Source organism: Daktulosphaira vitifoliae, unplaced genomic scaffold (genome assembly GCF_025091365.1).
Source record: "Daktulosphaira vitifoliae isolate Bord-2020 unplaced genomic scaffold, ASM2509136v1 Scaffold_1, whole genome shotgun sequence".
NCBI lineage: Eukaryota > Metazoa > Arthropoda > Insecta > Hemiptera > Phylloxeridae > Daktulosphaira > Daktulosphaira vitifoliae.
In genome coordinates, this window is record NW_026099572.1 from 69,363,640 (window position 1) to 69,384,033 (window position 20,394).

The window sequence follows — 20,394 nt, forward strand, 5'->3', positions numbered from 1 at the left end:
AAAAAAAAAAATTATTTGGATTTGTTCATATTTCAATATGTTATGGCAATTTTTAGAAAAAAAAGTTTAAAAAAGTCGAAATTTACTGATTTAAAAAATTGTTATTTTTTGAGGGATTTCCTCCATTTACGATGAACGAGGGAAATTTTTCAATTTTTGAGTGTAATGTCTTCAACTAGATACGATTTGTGATATTTTGACATATTATCGAGAATTTTGGTCCAGTGAAGCTGAGAAAAAGTAGTGACAAATACAAAAAAAATTAAAATAAATAAACACAACATGGCAAAAATTAATACCTTCTCAGTTTTGCATGAAAGCTAAAAAAATCTATGTCTTTTTTTATATTGTATAAAAATTTAATTAGAATCATTATTGATAAAAAATATGTATAACAGTTTTTGCAGAAAAATAAAATTGAAATTGCAATTTTAACGGTATTGCAATTTTGAGATATTTTTATAATTTTCTAAAATTGAGGTGTTTTTTCAATTTTTTATGACAATAAGTTCAACTAGATTAAAATCGCGTTTTTTACCATTTTAATGATTAATCAATTCAGCAAGTACTTAGGATTTTCATGAAAATTGTTTTTCATCTTTGCCTTATGCTTTATCTTTGTTAAAAATGGTACTGAAATTTATTCAATTATAAGAGCTAAGAAATTACCATAAATTAGTGTCATTAAATATAGTTACTGGATAACATATTTATGTGTATAATTTATGAATAGTATACGCAATATTTATATGTTATGTAAGCATACTCTTTGTTGAAGTTATCCTTCACATATCAATATGCATTAAAAATTAAAACTCACTGGATAAAAAAAAAAATAATGTATTTATTCGAATATTAAGGATTTAGGAAAAATAGTTATTTTACCAACTAAAATACATAATTTTCTTAGAATTGAATGTCATTTTATGTTCAACAAATTTTTTACACATAAATTTATATTGATCATTTTCTGATACAAATCAATAAAAATAATGTTTTATTTTGAGAAAACTAAAAAGTCTATTTTTTATAGTCAACGTTGAAACTAGTGAATCTATTAATACTGTGTATTGTATTGTTATGATTTCTTTAACTGCATTCTTTTATATAAATGTCCTCGAATTACAACAAAAATAAAAAAAAAATTAATAAATAACATGTTATGATAACAGAGTAAAAGTAATGAGCATATTTATGTAAAATCTAAGTACCTAAGTATTTAATTTGTTCTTTATCGAGGACGTTATGATGAGCCAATAGACTGATTCTTCTAATGACTTTTAAATGATTCGTCCATCTTGCAAGTTTCTGTTACAATAATTCCCGTGTTATATATATATATATATTAACTGTAAAAAAATTAAATACTTGACCATAACGTGACCTTTTGACAAATTTAATTTCATATATTCCAATTCTACATAGTATTCATGTGGTTATTCGGGAAAATTTTGTTATGACACAATATCACATTACTGACATTCATTGATAATCGAACATAATGTTTCATGGAAATTTTAAACTTGCACATTCACGCTTACTTTTTTTTTCATTAATTGTACAAATCTTCGATTCAAGGATATCCTTCAAAGTATAATTATACCAGTTAAAGAATATTGTTGGGCGTATAAAGTGATATTAAGAATCAGATATTACAAATTAGTAAGCAATTGTGATTATAATAACTAAATTGCAAATCTTGAGCTTGTGGATTTTATTATAAGTATAAGTTATACACTAAAGTTTAATTTTAATTAAAGTTAATTTGTTGACAATGACATAATTTACATATAAATTGGCCATCATATTAAGGAAATAACGTTACAATTATGGGAAATTTTATTATGATTAAATATTTTAATGATAGTATTTGACGATACGTTTTCTTCGCGGCTATATTTTGTGTTAAATTAATAGTTGTTAAAAATTTTAGAGATATCCTTGCAAAGCATAAAGTAGCAATTGTATATTGAATGCAAGGTTTGTAATTTTTATTCCTATTTTTGACTTATTAAATTTATAATGTTTGAGTTTATCTAACTCATACTGTAAAATAAATTTTTATCGTTTTCAAAATGTATAATTTTTTAAATCATTTTTGTTGTGTAGGTTATTAAATTCATAAAAATGCATAAACTTCTTGTTTATAAGTTAAAATCTATGAGGGATCACTATTAATGTTTTCGTTGTAAATTTATTAAGAACCCGGAGAACGTTAAATTTGTTTAAATATAAACAAACTTTAGTTAATGTGATATAGAAGTATCACATTACTTATAAAAGTAAGTTACAGCAATAGCCAATACGAATAAAAAATCATTTAGATTACTTTAATATTTTAATAACGATTTTTTATTACGACTATTTAATCAAACATTATTCGTAGTTTTAGTTTTGACGTCATTTATTATATTTGATTGTCATAAAAAACAATATGTTATACGTCATTAATTTTAAATAAGTGTAAACTAAAAAAATGAATCAATAATCTATCAAGTCATTTCAAGGTAAATCGATTAATTCGTCTTGCATTATTTCAAACGAAATGTTGTTTATAATATTATTTTTACATTAGGTACGATTTTCAATAGTTTTATGCAATTTTAACTTTTGCTCTTAGAATCTCAGATCTAATATTAGCTAGTTAATGGAATTTATACAAAAATTACATTTTAGCTTTAATGCGAAGCTGAGAAGGTATTAATTTTACTATGAATTTTTTTAATTTTAAATATCTCATAAATAAAATACCAAAAAATGACCATAATTAAAATTGTTAATAGCTATATTTGTCAATTATTATTAAGTAAAAAGAATCTTATAATGTGACATTGTTTAACGTGTATTTAATTAAATGAAAAACTTAAATTCTATGTATTTATTAAAAATACGAGGATAAAATTAATTTTTATATTTTATTTTGCCAATATGACTTCGATAGTCTACAGTCGGAGTTTGGTTTTACATAAAAGATGAAATATACACGAGGAGTTAAATGCTGTATACAAGAATATTTGAATAGTATTCTTGTTGTAATTATGTATTGGAGATACTTATCATATTCGGTTTCTATTAATGTAAATAATTATGTTTATGATAAAGTTTTTCAAATGTATGTATTCCTTATTAATCTAATAAAAAAAAACACGAGATAAGAGCGTTGTCGAAATTTCCTATTCTGTTGTACACCTATTTGTATTTAATTAATGGTACCAGTGACTAGTTGTACTACATTCCGTTCAACATTTTAGGTGGAACAACACACGGAAAATAAGTAAATACGCCACTAATTTCTGACAGGACATGGTCTCTTGTTTAAACATCTTTACGTAATAATAGGTGTCTCGGAATGACCATTGTGCAATAAGTGTGGAGTAGAAGAGGAAGACTCATTTCATATAATGTGCGAATGTGAAGTCGTCTTATCCACACTAAGATCAAACTACTTGATTAAACCTTTTCCTGAAAAAGAAGATAACAAAAACTTAAGACCCAGAGAGATATTTAACTTTATTAGAATGACAGGACCTTTTGGAACCCACGTGGGGTGACTTGATAGTCCACCCTATATAAAATAATAGGGATAATGTATTAACACTTCGGTGTGTAAACCGAATAAAGACAATTCGGTATGAGGTGTGTATAATGGACCAACAGGTCGAGTGCATGGGAATTTTGTTCACCTCACTAATAACTAAAACTCTTCTTTTTCCTCGCCTTAATCCCATAAAATGGGGGTCGGTCAATTCACTAAAAAAAGTCACGAATAACTAAAACTAAAATCTATATTATTATTAAAGCCTTAAAAAGTATCACTTGGAATTAAAATATTTCAACTTATATAACACAAAAATGTGTTTCTAAATCATTTAGTAGGCTGTTAAACCGAACAATGAAGTTCACTGCTTAAAAATCTTGTTACTCTTGTTGATAAATACTCACAGGTTAAACGTAATATACAATCATTTTAATAACGTTTTTTGAAATTGTCTCATTTAATTAATTATGTAACATTGTTACTCAAAAATATTTTGAAGTTTATTGTAAAGATCAAAATACTTTTCAGGTATTATCCTTCATTACATATGTCATACATTAACCCAACATATAATTATTTCGATTAAATATTTGTAATTAGATTAGATCAATACACTAAAAATATAAAAGTAAAGGTATGTTTTGAGAAAATGAACGTGATTTTTGAATTTAGACGTTTTATTAAGATCAATTTTAGAACTAAATAATAAAATGTAATACTCAATTTTATGTTTTTAAATATATCATATTTTCTGTTACTGTACATTATTCTTAAAAACAGAAGACTCTTGATCAAAGATGCATTTTACTGGTAAAGTCGAGCAATTATTTTTCTTAAAAACTGATCATAAGAATCGTAGACTTGAAATATTTTTTTTTTATGTACTACATTAATTTAAAAATTAACATTTTACTGTTCTTTCTATACTCGAATTCTTAGATGAATGTTTTGATTTTTCTAACTATTCTATAAAATTTATAGTGTTTCTTCATATAGCAAGTTTCAATAACAGATGGTATCTTAACAAATACGGCACATTGTACTCAATTAATCTACGGATGGAGTAATTTTTTAAAACTAGAATTTTCACGCATCTCCTAGCACTTAAAATACACAATACTTTATACGATTAGATGAAGATAATTTTTCTGCAAATCAACATCTTTTCGTTTTCATTAGAATAACGATGATGCAATAGACTGGTGTTCTAAGAAAAAATGATAATTTATCAGATAAGACATAGCTACTTCATAAATTAACGGCTGGTACACTTCTTTGTTATAAACTCAAATGATTTTTTTAAATTTGTACAGGTTTACTAAAACTGTTTTTATCTGTTTTTCGTGTAAACTAATTTAATAAAATCTCTTCTTGTTTTATAATATGAAATGTTATTATTTCATCATTGTCATACTTTACCATTAAAGTAAAACCTTAAGTTAGTAAAATCTGACAAGACATTTTTGTTCGATTCAACACTACGGTCATTAACACATGTGCCATCCACAATAAACGCTTATATATTAAAAAAAAAGAAGTTATCCTTAAAGTAATAAAAGGAACCAAATAAATATCTACACGAATAATGTTAGTATTAGGTCAATCAAATTCCTAACGTTTTTTTTTATCAATTTTTCTCTTTTTAATTGATACTTTTTTATCAGTTTTGTATAAAAATAATTTTGAATTTATATTAAAATACATAACTCATGTATACAAAATTAACACACTTGAACTCAAAAATTTTTAATTGAATAAATGAAAACAGTATGGATATGTAATCTTCAAAAGATGAACCTAATCAATAGTGTGCTATTTTAGAGACTTTTTAAATTGAAATTAAAATTCTAGTACCAGGAACCCATGGGAATCATCAATATGCAATGTCAATATCGATTAATATTTGTGGCTACTTGAAAATCGCTGAAATGACGCTGGAATACATTACTTTATGTAAATTCTTAGTAGTCAGTTTTTATAGTTGTCGAAATGCTGGTCTAAACCACTAATAATTTAACTCCAACACCGGTTATTTAAATAACGTAACGCATTACTGACGTGACGAGCCTCTGGTCATTTTCCCAAGACGTTTGAACATTTGAATATATACATTATGCTTATAAATTCCTGGTACTAGATTTTGATATTTTTCATAAAATACTAATGACGGTATAATAGTTATTCAACTCGTTGCGCGATACCTCATGAGTTCCTGGTACAAAATTTGAATCAGGTAAGTTTTTAGTGAAGTGATAAGGGACTTGTCGCGGTGATCATCCGCCGTGTCGTGAACTGATATCCTAAAAACTACTTATTGTTGCGGCTGCATGAAATTGGGTGTCACTATCATGTCAAATGCGATGCATTGCTATCGATGCGTTGTGACGGCTCTCGCAAAGCCGCCTGTCTCAAAACAAGTTTATTGGACATCGCCGGACTATTCAAATAACACCAAAGCGGCGAAGAGCCTCTGGACAATATCTCGAGACGCCTGAACATATGATCGCATACATTAGTGCTTATAAATTCCTGGTACGATATTTTAATCTTGCAAAGGTTTAATAAAATGTTACGAAAATGTAATTGATTTATTATCAAAAGATGTTTAACATAAGACCTTGTCTAGGAGTAAGATTAGAGTTGAAATTTACCATGACAAAAATAATCACGCGTTTAAGAACCAATTTGAATAAAAATAACCATTATTCATTAACACTATTATAAAAAAATATCCTAAGCACGCAACATTATTAGATATATTTGTATTACTATACGTTTATTGTCTAATAAATGGCAAAATAAAATTTACTAATTACCAAATTTGCAGTATATAATGATATCACTAATGAGAAATTAATATTACTCAAGAATAATTTTTTTCTCGTCAAAACGTATTAATGATTTATTATTATTTTTAGGTTGAAAATCAAATGAATAATGTTTTTTTTTAGAAATAATAGCTGAAAACAATAATGTTTATATTTTAATTTCAAATGATGCCTTGACAAATATTTGTTGATATAATCTGATTGATTTAATTGAATACTAAAAAAATAAAAGATGTTTAAAGTATTAGATTTAAAATTAAACTATATAGTTCTAATGTTTTTATTAGCATAATAAAATAGAATACAGTCGACCTATTCTTTTTAAGTCATCTGTTATTATATTGCTGTATAGTCAAAATATTATTATTATTGTGTAAACTAATATTCATCAAAACGCTTTGGAAAGTNGAATACAGTCGACCTATTCTTTTTTAGTCATCTGTTATTATATTGCTGTATAGTCAAAATATTATTATTATTGTGTAAACTAATATTCATCAAAACGCTTTGGAAAGTATAAGAGTGCTCTGTAATAATACAGATAAATGTCCCCGCGATAGTAAATTTTGTCATATTTAAATTAGAACTTTCGTGTTTCCGGTAAGTCCACAACCAGAAAGCGAAAAATTTTAATCTAGAGGTTGTCAATGTTTGGTTCAACACTTTTTCTATTTGTTGACTCTTCAAATGTGTCCAATAAATGAATAGTACTAAATAATAACAGTTATTATAACATATTACGTACAATTACCGAAAACTTATGTACAATAACAACATAACCGTCTATGCCCAAGAGATGGATATCACCACCACCACTGCATGGACAGTAAGAGAGTGTTGTACGATCACTTTCACTCGATCAAAACATACTCTCAGTTAACCGTCTTCGACGATCGCGGGCGCCTCACATTTTATTCGGAAGTCGTCTTTGTGCAGTTTTTCGTTTTAATTAAACGTGAGTAGACAAAACTTCAACGAAAAATAAGAATTTTCTATAAAAATGCAATAAAAAAACGATTATAAAAATTATAATAATGATTAAAAACTGTGAAATATTTTAAAGAGCAAACATAGACTGGAAATTTCAGAGAGATCAAAAGTCTACATAATATTGGAGAATAAAAAATTATGTTGTTATTATGAGTAAATATTATGACAAGTTTCATTAACGAATCCTTAAAATATTACAAGAATTTGTTTTTTTTTTATAAAAGATTAACATTTTATAGAATTTTTATTTTATATACTTATTTTCAAGCGTAATTAAAATACACAAATTTTTATTCCGTTTAAAAATGAAATTTTACTTCGTTTATATGTTAAAATGTAACAAATGGTAACAGTTTCAAGTAAGTTCAGTAGTAATACAACATTTTTGGAATAAATGAGAGAAGGTTTCGCTTTCATACATGATCAGATTTTTTTTAATTACGCGATTCAAGATTATAAACAACTATATAAACTAAAATGTCTGAAAATGTTTTTATTTTTCTGAAGATTATTTAATTACTTTGTATTGACATAGTGTAGATAAGTAAATGTTACAGAAGTTATTAAATCATGTGCGATTTCTCTTTCAAATTATTATGTTTTAAGATAACTTGATTTCTAGAATATTTAATTACCAAAGTATTAAAAAAACTCTCTTTCCTAAATTTAGGTTGATTTATACAAATAATATTAGATATGTAAATTTCGACTTGATTATAAATTTTAGCAAAAGCATCTGGAAGAGGGGGGAAAGGAACTTTTCGGCGTTAATACAGAATATACGAAACTAATAAGTTCTATTTTATTACAATTTAAGTAATGAAATAAAGTAATTATTATACAACACTAAGTAAAAAACTATAATTATAGTTGTTATATAATTATTTAAATTCATATTTAAATACATATTATTTATTTAAAGCCATGTTTTTAGCTATATCTCTAAGAAACGTTTTAATTTAGTTCTTGTCACAATTAGTTACCAATTTTAATATTCGCAGATCAGTTTCCTTACACTTTTAATTTACGTTATGGATTATTACCTCAAACCTGATGTGTCATAATAGGTGTCTTGGCTTGCTTGTATTTTTTTTATCTAATTTATAAAAGTTCATATTTTTTGGTGCTTACATGATGTTGTAATAAAAAATTTTTCATAAAGTTTAATATTTTTGTTTAGTACAAAGCCAGTGAACTTACCTGGTTATACTTTTATAAGTATAATTAAATATACTACATAAAAATTTTCATTCGTGTAATCTATTACTGTGTAAAATAAATAATAGATTAGATGGTTACCGGGTTAAATGATATAGCTGCAAACCAGTCCTAATTTTATCAAAAATTAGAAAATTGTTTACACTATTTTAATATTAGAAGACATTTTGTTGATATATAGAGAAAATATATTTAATTGATATTATGACTTCATACCTAACTTTTATTTATATTAGATTTTCTTTTTATAATTTTTCGTTTCAGATATCGCGAGTTAATTAGGCGTATTAATTATTATTATTATTATGTTTACAACTTGTATTTATCTATAAAATAATTTCAATATAATATTTTTTTTTTCTCTTTTTTTTTTTGGTTTTTTAAATTTAAAATAAAATATTTAAGTCAAATTAGAATACTTTCTTTTGTTGATTATGAGTGAGCAACTATTATGCATTTCAGTAGTTTGTGTACAACTTATTATTTCTATTATTTTATTATTAATATTAATTAAATATTTTATAAGGTTTTTATAAATATTAAAGCAGTATCATTATTGAATACTACTTTATGTATTTATTAATTGTAGTTTATATTTTAATTCACTTTATATTCTAAGCCATTAATGAATTTGATTTTTAAGGTTATATTTTAAATTAAGTGCTAGGTCATTGATGTTAAAATCAGCCAAGAATATACTACATGATTTGTATAAAAACGTTTATTGAGATTGGCTTTGTACATGACATCGAGTTTGTATGTCCATGTTTGAACCTACAAGTCATATAAGTTAATTAAGTTTGTATATTGAAAGAAGTTTTATGTTTCATTAAGTTTGCAATCATAATTTATGAAAATCATTATTTCTAATCATAACAGTTGTTTAATCTAAAAACTGTTATTACTTTGATTTTATATAAAATTTGTGAAATTTAACTATTTTCTATGACCAAAATAATATTTAAAATTAACATGATTTTACAGTATTATCTATTTTAAGTATTATCCTGCTCTCCTAAACCAAAATGCAATAAGCATCAATATATGAAAAATAAGTATTTTAAACCATAACATTTTCAATTTTGAGACGCCTTTTTTTATCAATAATTATATAAATTCTATATTATTATCAATATTATTTTATAATAAACGTGATTAAAAATACACTTATATCTACTTACTTTCAAATATATAATTTAAAATTGTAATATCCATATATATATATATGTATATGTACAAGAATATAGAAAATGTCAGTATTAGTCATATACTAAATATTATGATAATAAATAACCATTTTATACAGAAATTTCACTTTGACTATACTTGGGATATTTTATTATTAAATGACGCAATAAAAATATCAAGATAATTTAACAAAATTCATTATTATCAAAATCTACTATTTTGACACTTATTAAATTTTGGGAAGGTAGAATGGGAGTCCATGATTTTTTGCACTCTAAAGTTTAACACAAAATTAATTACCAAAACAAGTTTATATTTAAATAGACATAAAAAAACACTTCAGTTGTTTTTTTTAACAATATATTAAATATCTCTCTGAAATGTCATTAAAAAGTTTGTCTTAACATCGAAAATGCAATGAAGAAACATACAGATCTATAAAATAAATAGTAACCTTGACCTGCATTTATGGGATCTTACATCATAAAATGAACCAGTACTGGTTAGATAGGAGATATATACATGACCTCAAACACCATTACTTCATGCTATCAAAAGCTTTTAACTTAAATGATTTCCAAATTACTCCAAAATTTTTAGTGGTATTTTATCATAGTATAAAAACAATGATCAATGAAATTTAAAAATATTTTTGTATAAGGTTATTTTTGACTGAATAAGTAATAATAATAAATAGTTAAAACTAAACGATAAAAATGTTTTACTCAAAATGAACATTATATATTAGATTGATATAAACATGTATTAAATTTTTATAATAAGTCATTCATTTTTGTATAATCATTACAAACTATGAATGTATTAAAGCTTTTATAGATTGTTGTATTATCTAGAGTACTTATGGTTATATTCTTAACAAACATAAGTTATTAACGTTTATAAGTAGATTTTCATCAAATTATCTATTTGTAATTGACATTAACTAACACTTAATTAGAATACCTAATAGAGTATTAATAGGTTTTATGACTTAAGATCACATCACTAAGTTTCCATACGTTTTTAGTCGCAAATTATTTTAAAATTATAAATTCTAACATTTCATACACTTAATTAAAAATTTATACATATATAAACGCAATTTGAGGTGTAAGAAATATATCATATGTTTTAATTAGTATTTTCAATTGATATAATTCTCTTTTAAATCATTTTTAATATGGGAAATTGTATGATTTTTTATATTATAATTTTTATAACATGAATAGGAGAAATAATGACATTAAAATTTGTCCTATAAATAATCTTTGTATTCAAAATGCCTTTATAAATAATACATCATTAGATATACCAATTAAAATCTCGCCATACTTATGACCTATTAATATTTTGGTAAGTTTTTTGTAAAATTAAGCAGTATTGACAATATGTTGACATTTTGTTTTAATTATACTCTTATACCAAAAATATTTTATTGCATTTTTTGTCTATATTATTGTAAAAATATTTCTACTTATCATGTCAATTAATATATTAAAAAAATTTGATTTCAGAATGAATTAATAATTGCGTAAGCATGATCGATGATCATGAATAAATCATGGATAAAATGAAGATATCAAGTTATCTAGTATTATGTTGTACCCTCTGTACTTTAATTAGTAGTACGTAAACGATTTACTTCTATTGCGTTTTAAAAGTATAATCTTATTGTATTACCTTTAATAAATATCAGCAGTAAGAAAGTTGCCTTCATATACAGAGTGATTTATTTATTTAGTCAACCTAAATTATAATTTAAATTAGTTATATAATAATTTTAAAATATATTTTCTGATTTTGTTTAGTATTATTTATTTTTCAATTTTTGAGCGGTTAAATATTTTTTAGGTTTATCCCTTATAAGGATTTCAATTATAACTTTTTAATTGCAAAATACATATTTAATTATCTTGTATAATAGAAAGTGATCCAACAAAAGAAATGTCTAGTCGATAATAACTTTTGAAGCAGTATTTTGATTGTTAACATTTTTAAATGTAGACTGGTGGCGTGGTGTGGGTTATTTATTTTTATTATTATGCATCACTATGCCGCGCAATTCTCCCACCCAGGTAAAATATTTAGAACTACTGGTTTAAAAGTTGTTACCAAAGAGTCATATTCTTACAGCTAGATCTTTTTCTGTTATATAAACTAGTCAAATGTGCATGTTACTATTTGAAAAAATAAAGTTGGTATTACTAAAAGAGATATATTTAAAAATAGTGCTGTATTTGTGGAAAAACATTTGGTATATTTGTACAGGATCAACTCAAAGGTGGGTTTACAAAAGTATAAGTTGTATACGATTTATTATAATTCAGAAGAAATAAAATTTGATTGAATCTACCACAACAATAATTAGGTAAAAATAAAACTGATATTACAAGTTTTGACAACACTTAAGAAGAGTTCAATATAAACTTCAATTTCAATTTCAATTATAAATTGTTTTTATACATGTATTATAATTATTATAAAATAATGATTTTTTTCTATGAATTTTTTTTTTTCATTGTTTTATCTTCAATACATATAAAACATCAGATCCGAATCTTAAGGGGTTTTATATCTTAATAAATTCAATTTAAATTAATATATTTAGCAATATAGAAACAATTTATTGACCTTTTTTATTAGCTTCGATGCGAAGGTGAGAAGGTATTGGTTTTACTATGATAATGTTTTTTTTTGTATCTGTTACCACTTTTTCTCAGCTCTCACCGAACGGATTTCTTTCAACGATACGTCAAAAGATCACAAATCGTATCTAGTCGAAGACATTACCCTTCAAAATTGAAAAAATTTCCCTCGTTCCCCGTAAATGGGGGAAACCTCCAAAAAAATTACAAATTTAAAAATCGCTNCCTCCAAAAAAATTAGAAATTTAAAAATCGCTAATTTTCGAAATTTTTTCAATTTTTTTTACTAAAAACTGCCGTAACTTTTTCAAAAATGAACATATCAATATAATTTTTTTTTATATAGATGCTTGATGTCTTTACCTATCATTTGGTATATTTTTTTTGTAAATTTGACCTTTTTTCTGCCCACAGGGGGGGATTTAAAATGACAACTTTTTCACAAAAAATTAACTTTTTCAACTTAACTTTTGAAAATGTTCCGGAAGGTCTGACACTTTTATATATATCTTAAATTAAAGCTAATGTAATGTACTTGTACATTGTAATTTTATAATGTAATTTTATTGTGGCTTTTTGTTTATTGTATTTATGTAACGCGGGTCAAGTCCGCGTATTATAGGTTTTGTTATGGTTCAGCTCTTATGCATTAAAAGGTATCAACTTTTTTTTTAATGGAAGCATACATATTTAATTAGCTTTGATAATATTAAGTAATGTAATTAATATGACTGATCGATAATAATTTATAGATCAGTATTTCAGAAATTAATAACATTTTTAAGTCTTAACACAAACTATGTGAAATATAGTCTGTGGCCTGAGGTTTGCCTTCTGAAGAAAATACTAATAAATGTTTATTTTGAAATTGTGAAAAAATAAAACATAATGTTATTTTACTTTTGTTCTTATTTGTGGTAAATAATAAAAAATATGTTTAAACATAGTTTAATATAGCAAGAACTATTAAAAAAATTACAACAAAGTTAAAACTGAATTAAATGTTTTTGGATTTAGCAATTCTTCATGTCTCACCTTGTATACAAGATAATTAATTATCTAAGCCACACACAAAATCTTCAAAATCATAAAACATATTATAATCTTTTCTTTTAATAAGTATATATTAATAAGTTAATAGTATCCTATGTTTTATAGTTAAAAAAAAATAATTGATCCAAAGGAGGGGATGAATAAAGAAGGTCTCTTTACTTTTATCTTTTGCATATATTAACCACACTACTCCTCCCACCATAGTATAAAAGTGCTTATATCTTTTAAAATACTGGTTCATTACTGATTATTGACCTGTCATTTTCTTATTATTAGGCTAGTTGAACATATATATTTCCTATTAAAAAACTTAAGTTGATACTACATTAATGGGGAAAGAAAACCACTTTTTTTTTTAATTATAAAACATTGAATACTATGAACTTCTGAAAAGAAAAAATGTGTTTTCTATTTCGAAAGATTTTGCATGAGGTGTACTTATTCAATCACTTTGTATATATAAGAACACCCAACTTGTATATGCTATATACAGAGAATAAACTGTTTGCCTCCGACTTAAAATTTTTACTTATCTCAGGTTCTAGATATTCAAATTTTATAAATCTATTTTTAGATAAAGTTACATGTCAAGAAGAAAATCTAAATTTTAAAAAACTCGAAGTACCTACAGCTACTTTAGAAATAACCCCTAAAACAGCTCAGCAACAAATAAATACTAACTCAATTATTAATGATTTACCAACAAAACCAATAAAACAACCTACCTCGGTAGCTGAATTGTACAACTCAACATCATGTATTGAACCGCCATTTTCTTGTCCTCATCCCAGAATACAATTTTTTTTGTACACTAGGTAAATATATATTATATTTAAATATTAACAAAATAAATGTACTATATTCATAATTAATAATCAAAAAATAATGGTGTTTATATAAGTGAATCATTTGCAAAACAATTTTATAATTTCTTACAGACTGACTCAAAATAAACCAGACCTATTAGATGTAACTGACCAGGAATCTTTGTATTCATCTCATTTTAATCCTAAATATCCAGTGAAGATTATAATTCACGGTTTTCAAGGTGGCAGAAATTTGTCCCCAAGTACTGATCTTCGAAATGGTAATGTTACTTAACTTTTAGATTTATATAAACCATACATGTATATTAATTAATTTGTAATTATTTACTGTAGCATATTTCACTAGAAGTAATTACAATATCATAATCGTTGATTATTCAACATTGGCTCAAATTCCATGTTTAAATCAAGTGGAATGGGCTCCACGATTCTGTGCTATGTGTATTGCCCAATTGGTAAACTATTTGGCATCTCATCCTCGTGGAGTTCAGCCGGACAAATTGCACTTCATGGGGTAATCTTCAAAATGTTAATTGTTTTTTATTAAAAATAAGCTTATAATATTAAAATAGATGTTTCCATTTAATAAGCATGTTTATAATTTCATCATTTTTGATAGAATACGTGGATATGAAATTTATTGTTTCTCAAATGTATAAAATCTTGATGTAACTTACCTCAAACATTACCCTGTAATATTAAATCCTAATTCAAGCTCTATGAAAAAAATTATTCGTTATAGATATAGTGTCGGTGCTCACATCGCAGGCTTAACATCAAACTTTGTCGACAATGGAAAAATCGGCCGTATCACCGGTTTGGATCCAACTATTATATTTTACATGGGAAATAATCGTTCCAGAGATCTTGATCATACTGATGCTCATTTTGTAGACATTATACACACTGCGGCTGGGGTTTTGGGGCAATGGGGTCCTAATGGTCACGCTGATTTTTATGTAAATGGAGGAACGTCTCAACCGGGTTGTGTTAGTAATAGTATAATTCGTAAGTCATTTATATATAAATTATAAACAAAAATAATAATTTCCTTATTAACATATATACATCCATAATATAAAATTAAAGGATTATATAAATTATATTAGAATAATAATACTATTAAAGATTTGTGTCTGCGAGCCACTTAAAGATATAAAAAAACTAATTCAAGGTCATCAGATCAAAAATTATTAAAAATTATTTTTTCTTTCGGTAACTTTGAAAAAAAAAATTAAATAATTTATTATGAAATTAATACAATTTCGAAAATAAAATTTATTGTATCCTAGTAAAATGTAATGACTTTTTATCTTTGTCTATAACAAATAATATTCTAGTCAATATGAATCATAGAAAGAACTATTCTAGTACAAAAAGTTCTTTTTTGTATTAAAAAGTTCAATCACATAGATTTAGAAAAGACAGTATTCATTGGAAAATACATAATGAAATATCAAACCAACATTTTTCCATTTCACTAATTAAAGTATCTATATTTCATATTGTAAATTATATATGATAGAATATATATTAATGGGAAAAAACTGGTATTACAATATTGTTAATAAAAGAAGTGAATTTATAATATCGAATTTAAATTTTCAAAGTGATTAATCATAAGAATGTAATGACTGAAACTAAAAATATTGAATTTTTTTTCTTCACGTAGATAATATTATGAGAATCGTAGAAATATTTTCTACAGGTCATGAGTTACCGGTGCTTGTTGTAAAGTATTATATTAGTAATTATTATGTTACAAAGCAACTGGAAAACCTTGGAACTTAAGACATTTATTTATTAGTTTTTAACATAAAATATTCTTTAAATGTTGTTATATATTTTTTTTATTTAAATTCTTGTGTCATTATTAATTAATAAGGGACAAAGTAATAAATTTATAATCATGTTAATCGGATAAAAGTAGATTGGTACGTTCTACAAAAAAAAAAAATAATAATTTTTTTTTTTATTTACATGAAATTATTTAATAAATTTTTAGAAACTCTATCCTGTGATCATACTAAAGTTACGCCTTACTTTATTGAGTCAATCAATAGTAATATTGGTTTTTGGGCAGTACCTTGTAGTAATCGATTTTTGTTTAATCTTGGCCTATGTGACCCGCCAGAATCGGAATACGTTTTAATGGGTGAACATGTAACACATAAGTGAGTATAAAATTTTATAATTCAATTAACTTCCAATGTCTTTTTAAGGTGAATTTCAGTTAATTTTTTATTATAGAGAAATAAATGCATAGTTTTGAATTAATAGTATGTAATTTTAGGTTAAACGAGACTCAAGTATATATACAAAAGCATGTGCATATTATATTTAAAAATTATATTGTATGAATATTACAATAAAACAATATATAAAAGAAAAAAATAGTATTAAAAGAACTAGACAGTGCACAAATTGAAGGATATAGTTGCAATTATAATAGATATTAAACGATAATTAAACATTTTTATAGGATTAGGAATGCCATGATAAAATGTTATATAGCACAGATTTTTAAAAGGTATGAGTAGTATTATAAAGTGAATAACAAGAAAAATTATCAACAACTTCTTTCTTGTAGAAATAACATTAGAGAACGGAGTTCAAATCAAATTAAAGGCAAATTTCAGTAAAAAGTTATAGCCAACTCTTAAACAGGAAAGGGAAATGATAAATTTATGGGGTGATTTAAATGATAAACCAAGGGGAAATAGGAGCGTGATTAACCAGTGCCATTTGGCAAAATTTGAAGGGAGAAAAGACCATTTAGTTGACTATGCATTGAAAAGAGTAGTTTTGAAAAAAATAAAAACATCAGAATTTAAAAGATAAAAAGTGGGATTATGAAGAAAAATAAGGATATTTTTAGCGATCGGTCGTTTTATATCAAGATTTCTGAATGTCCAGGAATCCAATGAAACTAAACTACCTTGCCAGAAAGAGAACTTTGATTGGGGAAGATCTAATTGAAAGGATAATTGAGGAGATAAGAGAGATGAAGAGATTTGAAGCTAAGGTTGTAAGACTAGTCTGTAAATCGAATCCGATTAAAAAAAAGAAATCGTTAGAATATGAAACATAATGTTGAGCATAAAATTAAATTAAATCAAAACTATATTAAAAATAAACAAAAACTATATTATTAATTTAATAACTCAAAAATATTAAACTCAAAAGCCACAAAAAAATTAATGAAAAGTCGCGGATACGTATTTTGGAAACACGTTGATATCATTATCAACGCTAAAATAAGTATTCCATTACTTGTACAATTTCACAAAATCAGTTAAATTATGCCAAAATTTTATAATTTTTGGCTTTAGTGGCCAATAAATCCTAGATATCGAGATTTTGGATAGTTATTTTTACATCTTTAAGTTAAATTGAATAACTTTAAGTTATTATTTATGTAGGTTCAAAGAAGATAAGTTATTTGGAACATTATCAAAATATTTACAATCGAAAAGAAAAAATTATATGATTTTTCAGCCCCCATAGTATTTAAATTAATGATTTTTTAAAAAAAAAACATGTTATTACCAAGGCAATTTTTGAACTGTTATTAATCGGTCCGTTTTCAAATTTATTTCAACACTTGATATTTTTAAAATATTAAAAATATCATCATTAACTGTTTTATGACACTGTAATTTTTTGGAATATTTATTTTAATTATCTAAAACATTTAAAATTATGACGCTTATAGTTTCTACGAGAAACATTTTGTGACCTTATGACATATTGTTGAACAAAAAGTCTAATAAGAGTGAGATTAATCATTCATACGGACAAAAGAAAAATTAGACATAGTACAACTAATAGCTTCTTATCTATGCATCAAAGTTAATATTTTTATATAAGAAAATTATTTAAAAAGTTATATTGACAATGAAACTATTTTTCTAGGGCACGAGGGATCTTTTACTTAACTACAAACGCCAAGAGACCGTACGCAAAAGGTTTTCCAAAACAAAGAACTTCTCGTGCTTCTAATCTCATTTTTGGATAATGTTTAATACAGTAGACCTAGTCAAATATATTTATTGTGATACCGCTATAATAGGCAAATAATCCTAATTTATAGCAATTGAATTAAACTGAAATTAATTTCCTCAGTATGTAGTGTTAAAAAAACAATTTATACTAAACACGACTTGTACTTAATTGCTTATCCTTAATATAAATTCACTGTGCCTATGAGTTACGATTAACTAATTATGCAGTCGGTTAAAATTTATTGAAAATTTTCAATTGTAGTTTTCAAGAGTGCAATGTTATTAGTTGTATTGAGTAGCATTTAAATAAAAATTTTATTTTATAATACTTGAACTTTATATATATATATATATGAAATTAAAAAATAACTTGTTTACTAGTAGTATGAACACTATTTAGTTTGCTCAATTCCATATTTTAAGAATAATTTATAAAATGTTTTTATTGCCAGGAATTATTATTTAATAAAACATACGGAAGAATTTTAACTGTACGATTACAAGCTATGTTCTACTTTTCTACCAAATATAAATAATTTTATTATGTTTTATAATTGAAATTTATTGAATAAATTATAGTAAATAAATTATGTCCCTAAATATGTTTTTAGTTTTTAAGAAATATCAGTTTATTAAATGCTTAAATATTAAACGTTAAATATTGAGGACACAACGTTTGAAAAATAGGTAATACAACATTATAGTTTAAACATTTATTAAATAACGTTGTACAAACATTTGTTAAACTCTATAATGTAAATATTTAAAAAATCAGCATTTAATAAACATTGATTTTTAAATGTTTAACAAACATTTGTACAACATTATTTAATACATTTTTAAACTAAAATGTTGTATTAACCAATTTTCAAACATTGTGTCCTCAATAATTAAAAATAACTTTCAACTAATTAATGTTTAAATTCCAATTTAATTTCATTGTAAATCCAAAGTAGTGCCATTGAAATCTATTAAACAAGACATGTCATTACTGGCTCAACTGTTAGCTAGGGTTTAGTCCGTTATATCACCAAGCGTTGCCATATCACAGATTCGGGTATGGACAGACTCTTCGATAGTTTTTTGGTGGATCACCACTGATCAAATATACTTAAAAATCTTTGTGACTAATAGATTAGCGAAAATTCATCAATTAATACCAGATTGCAGTTGGTTACACATTAGTACAGCCGAGAATCCAGTTGATCCTTCGTCTCGCGGTCTACTGCCTAACGCATTAGAGAACGATTGAAGTAATTTTTGGCGACTATGAACACTAAGCATCGGTTGTTGCTTACAACCAAAATCGTCACATTTAACCACCTTTAATAATTAACTATTAACATTCCGCCTTTTTATACGCTACAATAATACATCGATTTTGGATCCTATCCGCACGTGTGATGAATACGTCAATGCATAACTTGTACTCGGTATAAATCACCCTAAACCGTATATGGGTGATTTGCCCGCGTACAGTTTCAGCGTTTTTTTATTGCAATTTGGTATGGACTATGGTGTGCTATATACGGTAAAAAAGTATTGGCGAAAAAAATTCTCGCACAACAAAAGTGTACATGGCATTATTAGCTTCGATGCGAAGCTGAGAAGGTATTGGTTTTACTAAGAAGTGTTTTTTTTTTTTTTTTTTTGTCTGTTACCACTTTTTCTCAGCTCTCACCGAACCGATTTCTTTCAATGATACGTCAAAAGATCACAAATCATATCTAGTCGAAGACATTATCCTCAAAAATTGAAAAAAATTCCCTCGTTCCCCGTAAATGGAGGAAACTTCCAAATAAATTACAAATTTAAAAATCGCTAATTTTCGAAATTTTTTCAATTTTTTTTACTTAAGAGTACCATAACTTTTTCAAAAATGAACATATCAATATAATTATTTTTTATATAGATGCATAATATCATTACCTTTAATTTGGTATATTTTTTTCATAAATTTAACCCTTAACCTGCCCACAAGGGGAGATTTAAAATGACAACTTTTTCACAAAAAATTAACTTTTTCAACTTAACTTTTGAAAATGTTCCGGAAGGTCTGACACTTTTATATATATCTTAAATTAAAGCTAATGTAATGTACTT

At 25.1% G+C, this 20,394-nt stretch overlaps 1 protein-coding gene and 3 long non-coding RNA genes across 4 annotated transcripts; 3 read left to right on the forward strand and 1 right to left on the reverse strand.

The window, feature by feature from the left end:
- Positions 1-924: 924 nt before the first annotated feature.
- On the reverse strand, positions 925-1,481 carry LOC126895448 (uncharacterized). The gene is made up of 3 exons (XR_007701657.1): positions 1,374-1,481; positions 1,212-1,308; positions 925-1,116 (listed from the first exon to the last, which is right to left on the reverse strand). It is a non-coding gene; the product is annotated as an uncharacterized LOC126895448 (long non-coding RNA).
- A 308-nt stretch (positions 1,482-1,789) lies between these two features.
- LOC126894499 (uncharacterized) lies at positions 1,790-4,095 on the forward strand. The gene is made up of 3 exons (XR_007701431.1): positions 1,790-1,980; positions 2,110-2,282; positions 3,252-4,095. It is a non-coding gene; the product is annotated as an uncharacterized LOC126894499 (long non-coding RNA).
- A 3,111-nt stretch (positions 4,096-7,206) lies between these two features.
- LOC126905824 (lipase member I-like) lies at positions 7,207-18,444 on the forward strand. Its single transcript, XM_050685910.1, has 8 exons — positions 7,207-7,321; positions 11,277-11,387; positions 14,035-14,275; positions 14,399-14,547; positions 14,621-14,801; positions 15,030-15,295; positions 16,293-16,461; positions 18,203-18,444. The coding sequence occupies exons 2-8, from the start codon at positions 11,324-11,326 to the stop codon at positions 18,303-18,305; spliced, it is 1,173 nt and encodes a 390-aa protein (XP_050541867.1). The 5' UTR covers positions 7,207-7,321; positions 11,277-11,323; the 3' UTR covers positions 18,306-18,444.
- LOC126905952 (uncharacterized) lies at positions 16,469-17,622 on the forward strand. The gene is made up of 2 exons (XR_007704141.1): positions 16,469-16,817; positions 16,878-17,622. It is a non-coding gene; the product is annotated as an uncharacterized LOC126905952 (long non-coding RNA).
- Positions 18,445-20,394: the final 1,950 nt, after the last annotated feature.

What these genes read in the sequence shown, in the direction of transcription:
- LOC126905824 (XM_050685910.1), top strand. Translation starts at nt 11,324, where the DNA reads ATGGATAAAATGAAGATATCAAGTTATCTAGTATTATGTTGTACCCTC. An exon ending in CCTCTGTACTTTAATTAGTA is followed by an intron (nt 11,388 to 14,034) that starts GTACGTAAACGA and finishes ATCTATTTTTAG; the next exon opens with ATAAAGTTACATGTCAAGAA. An exon ending in GACAAATTGCACTTCATGGG is followed by an intron (nt 14,802 to 15,029) that starts GTAATCTTCAAA and finishes TATTCGTTATAG; the next exon opens with ATATAGTGTCGGTGCTCACA.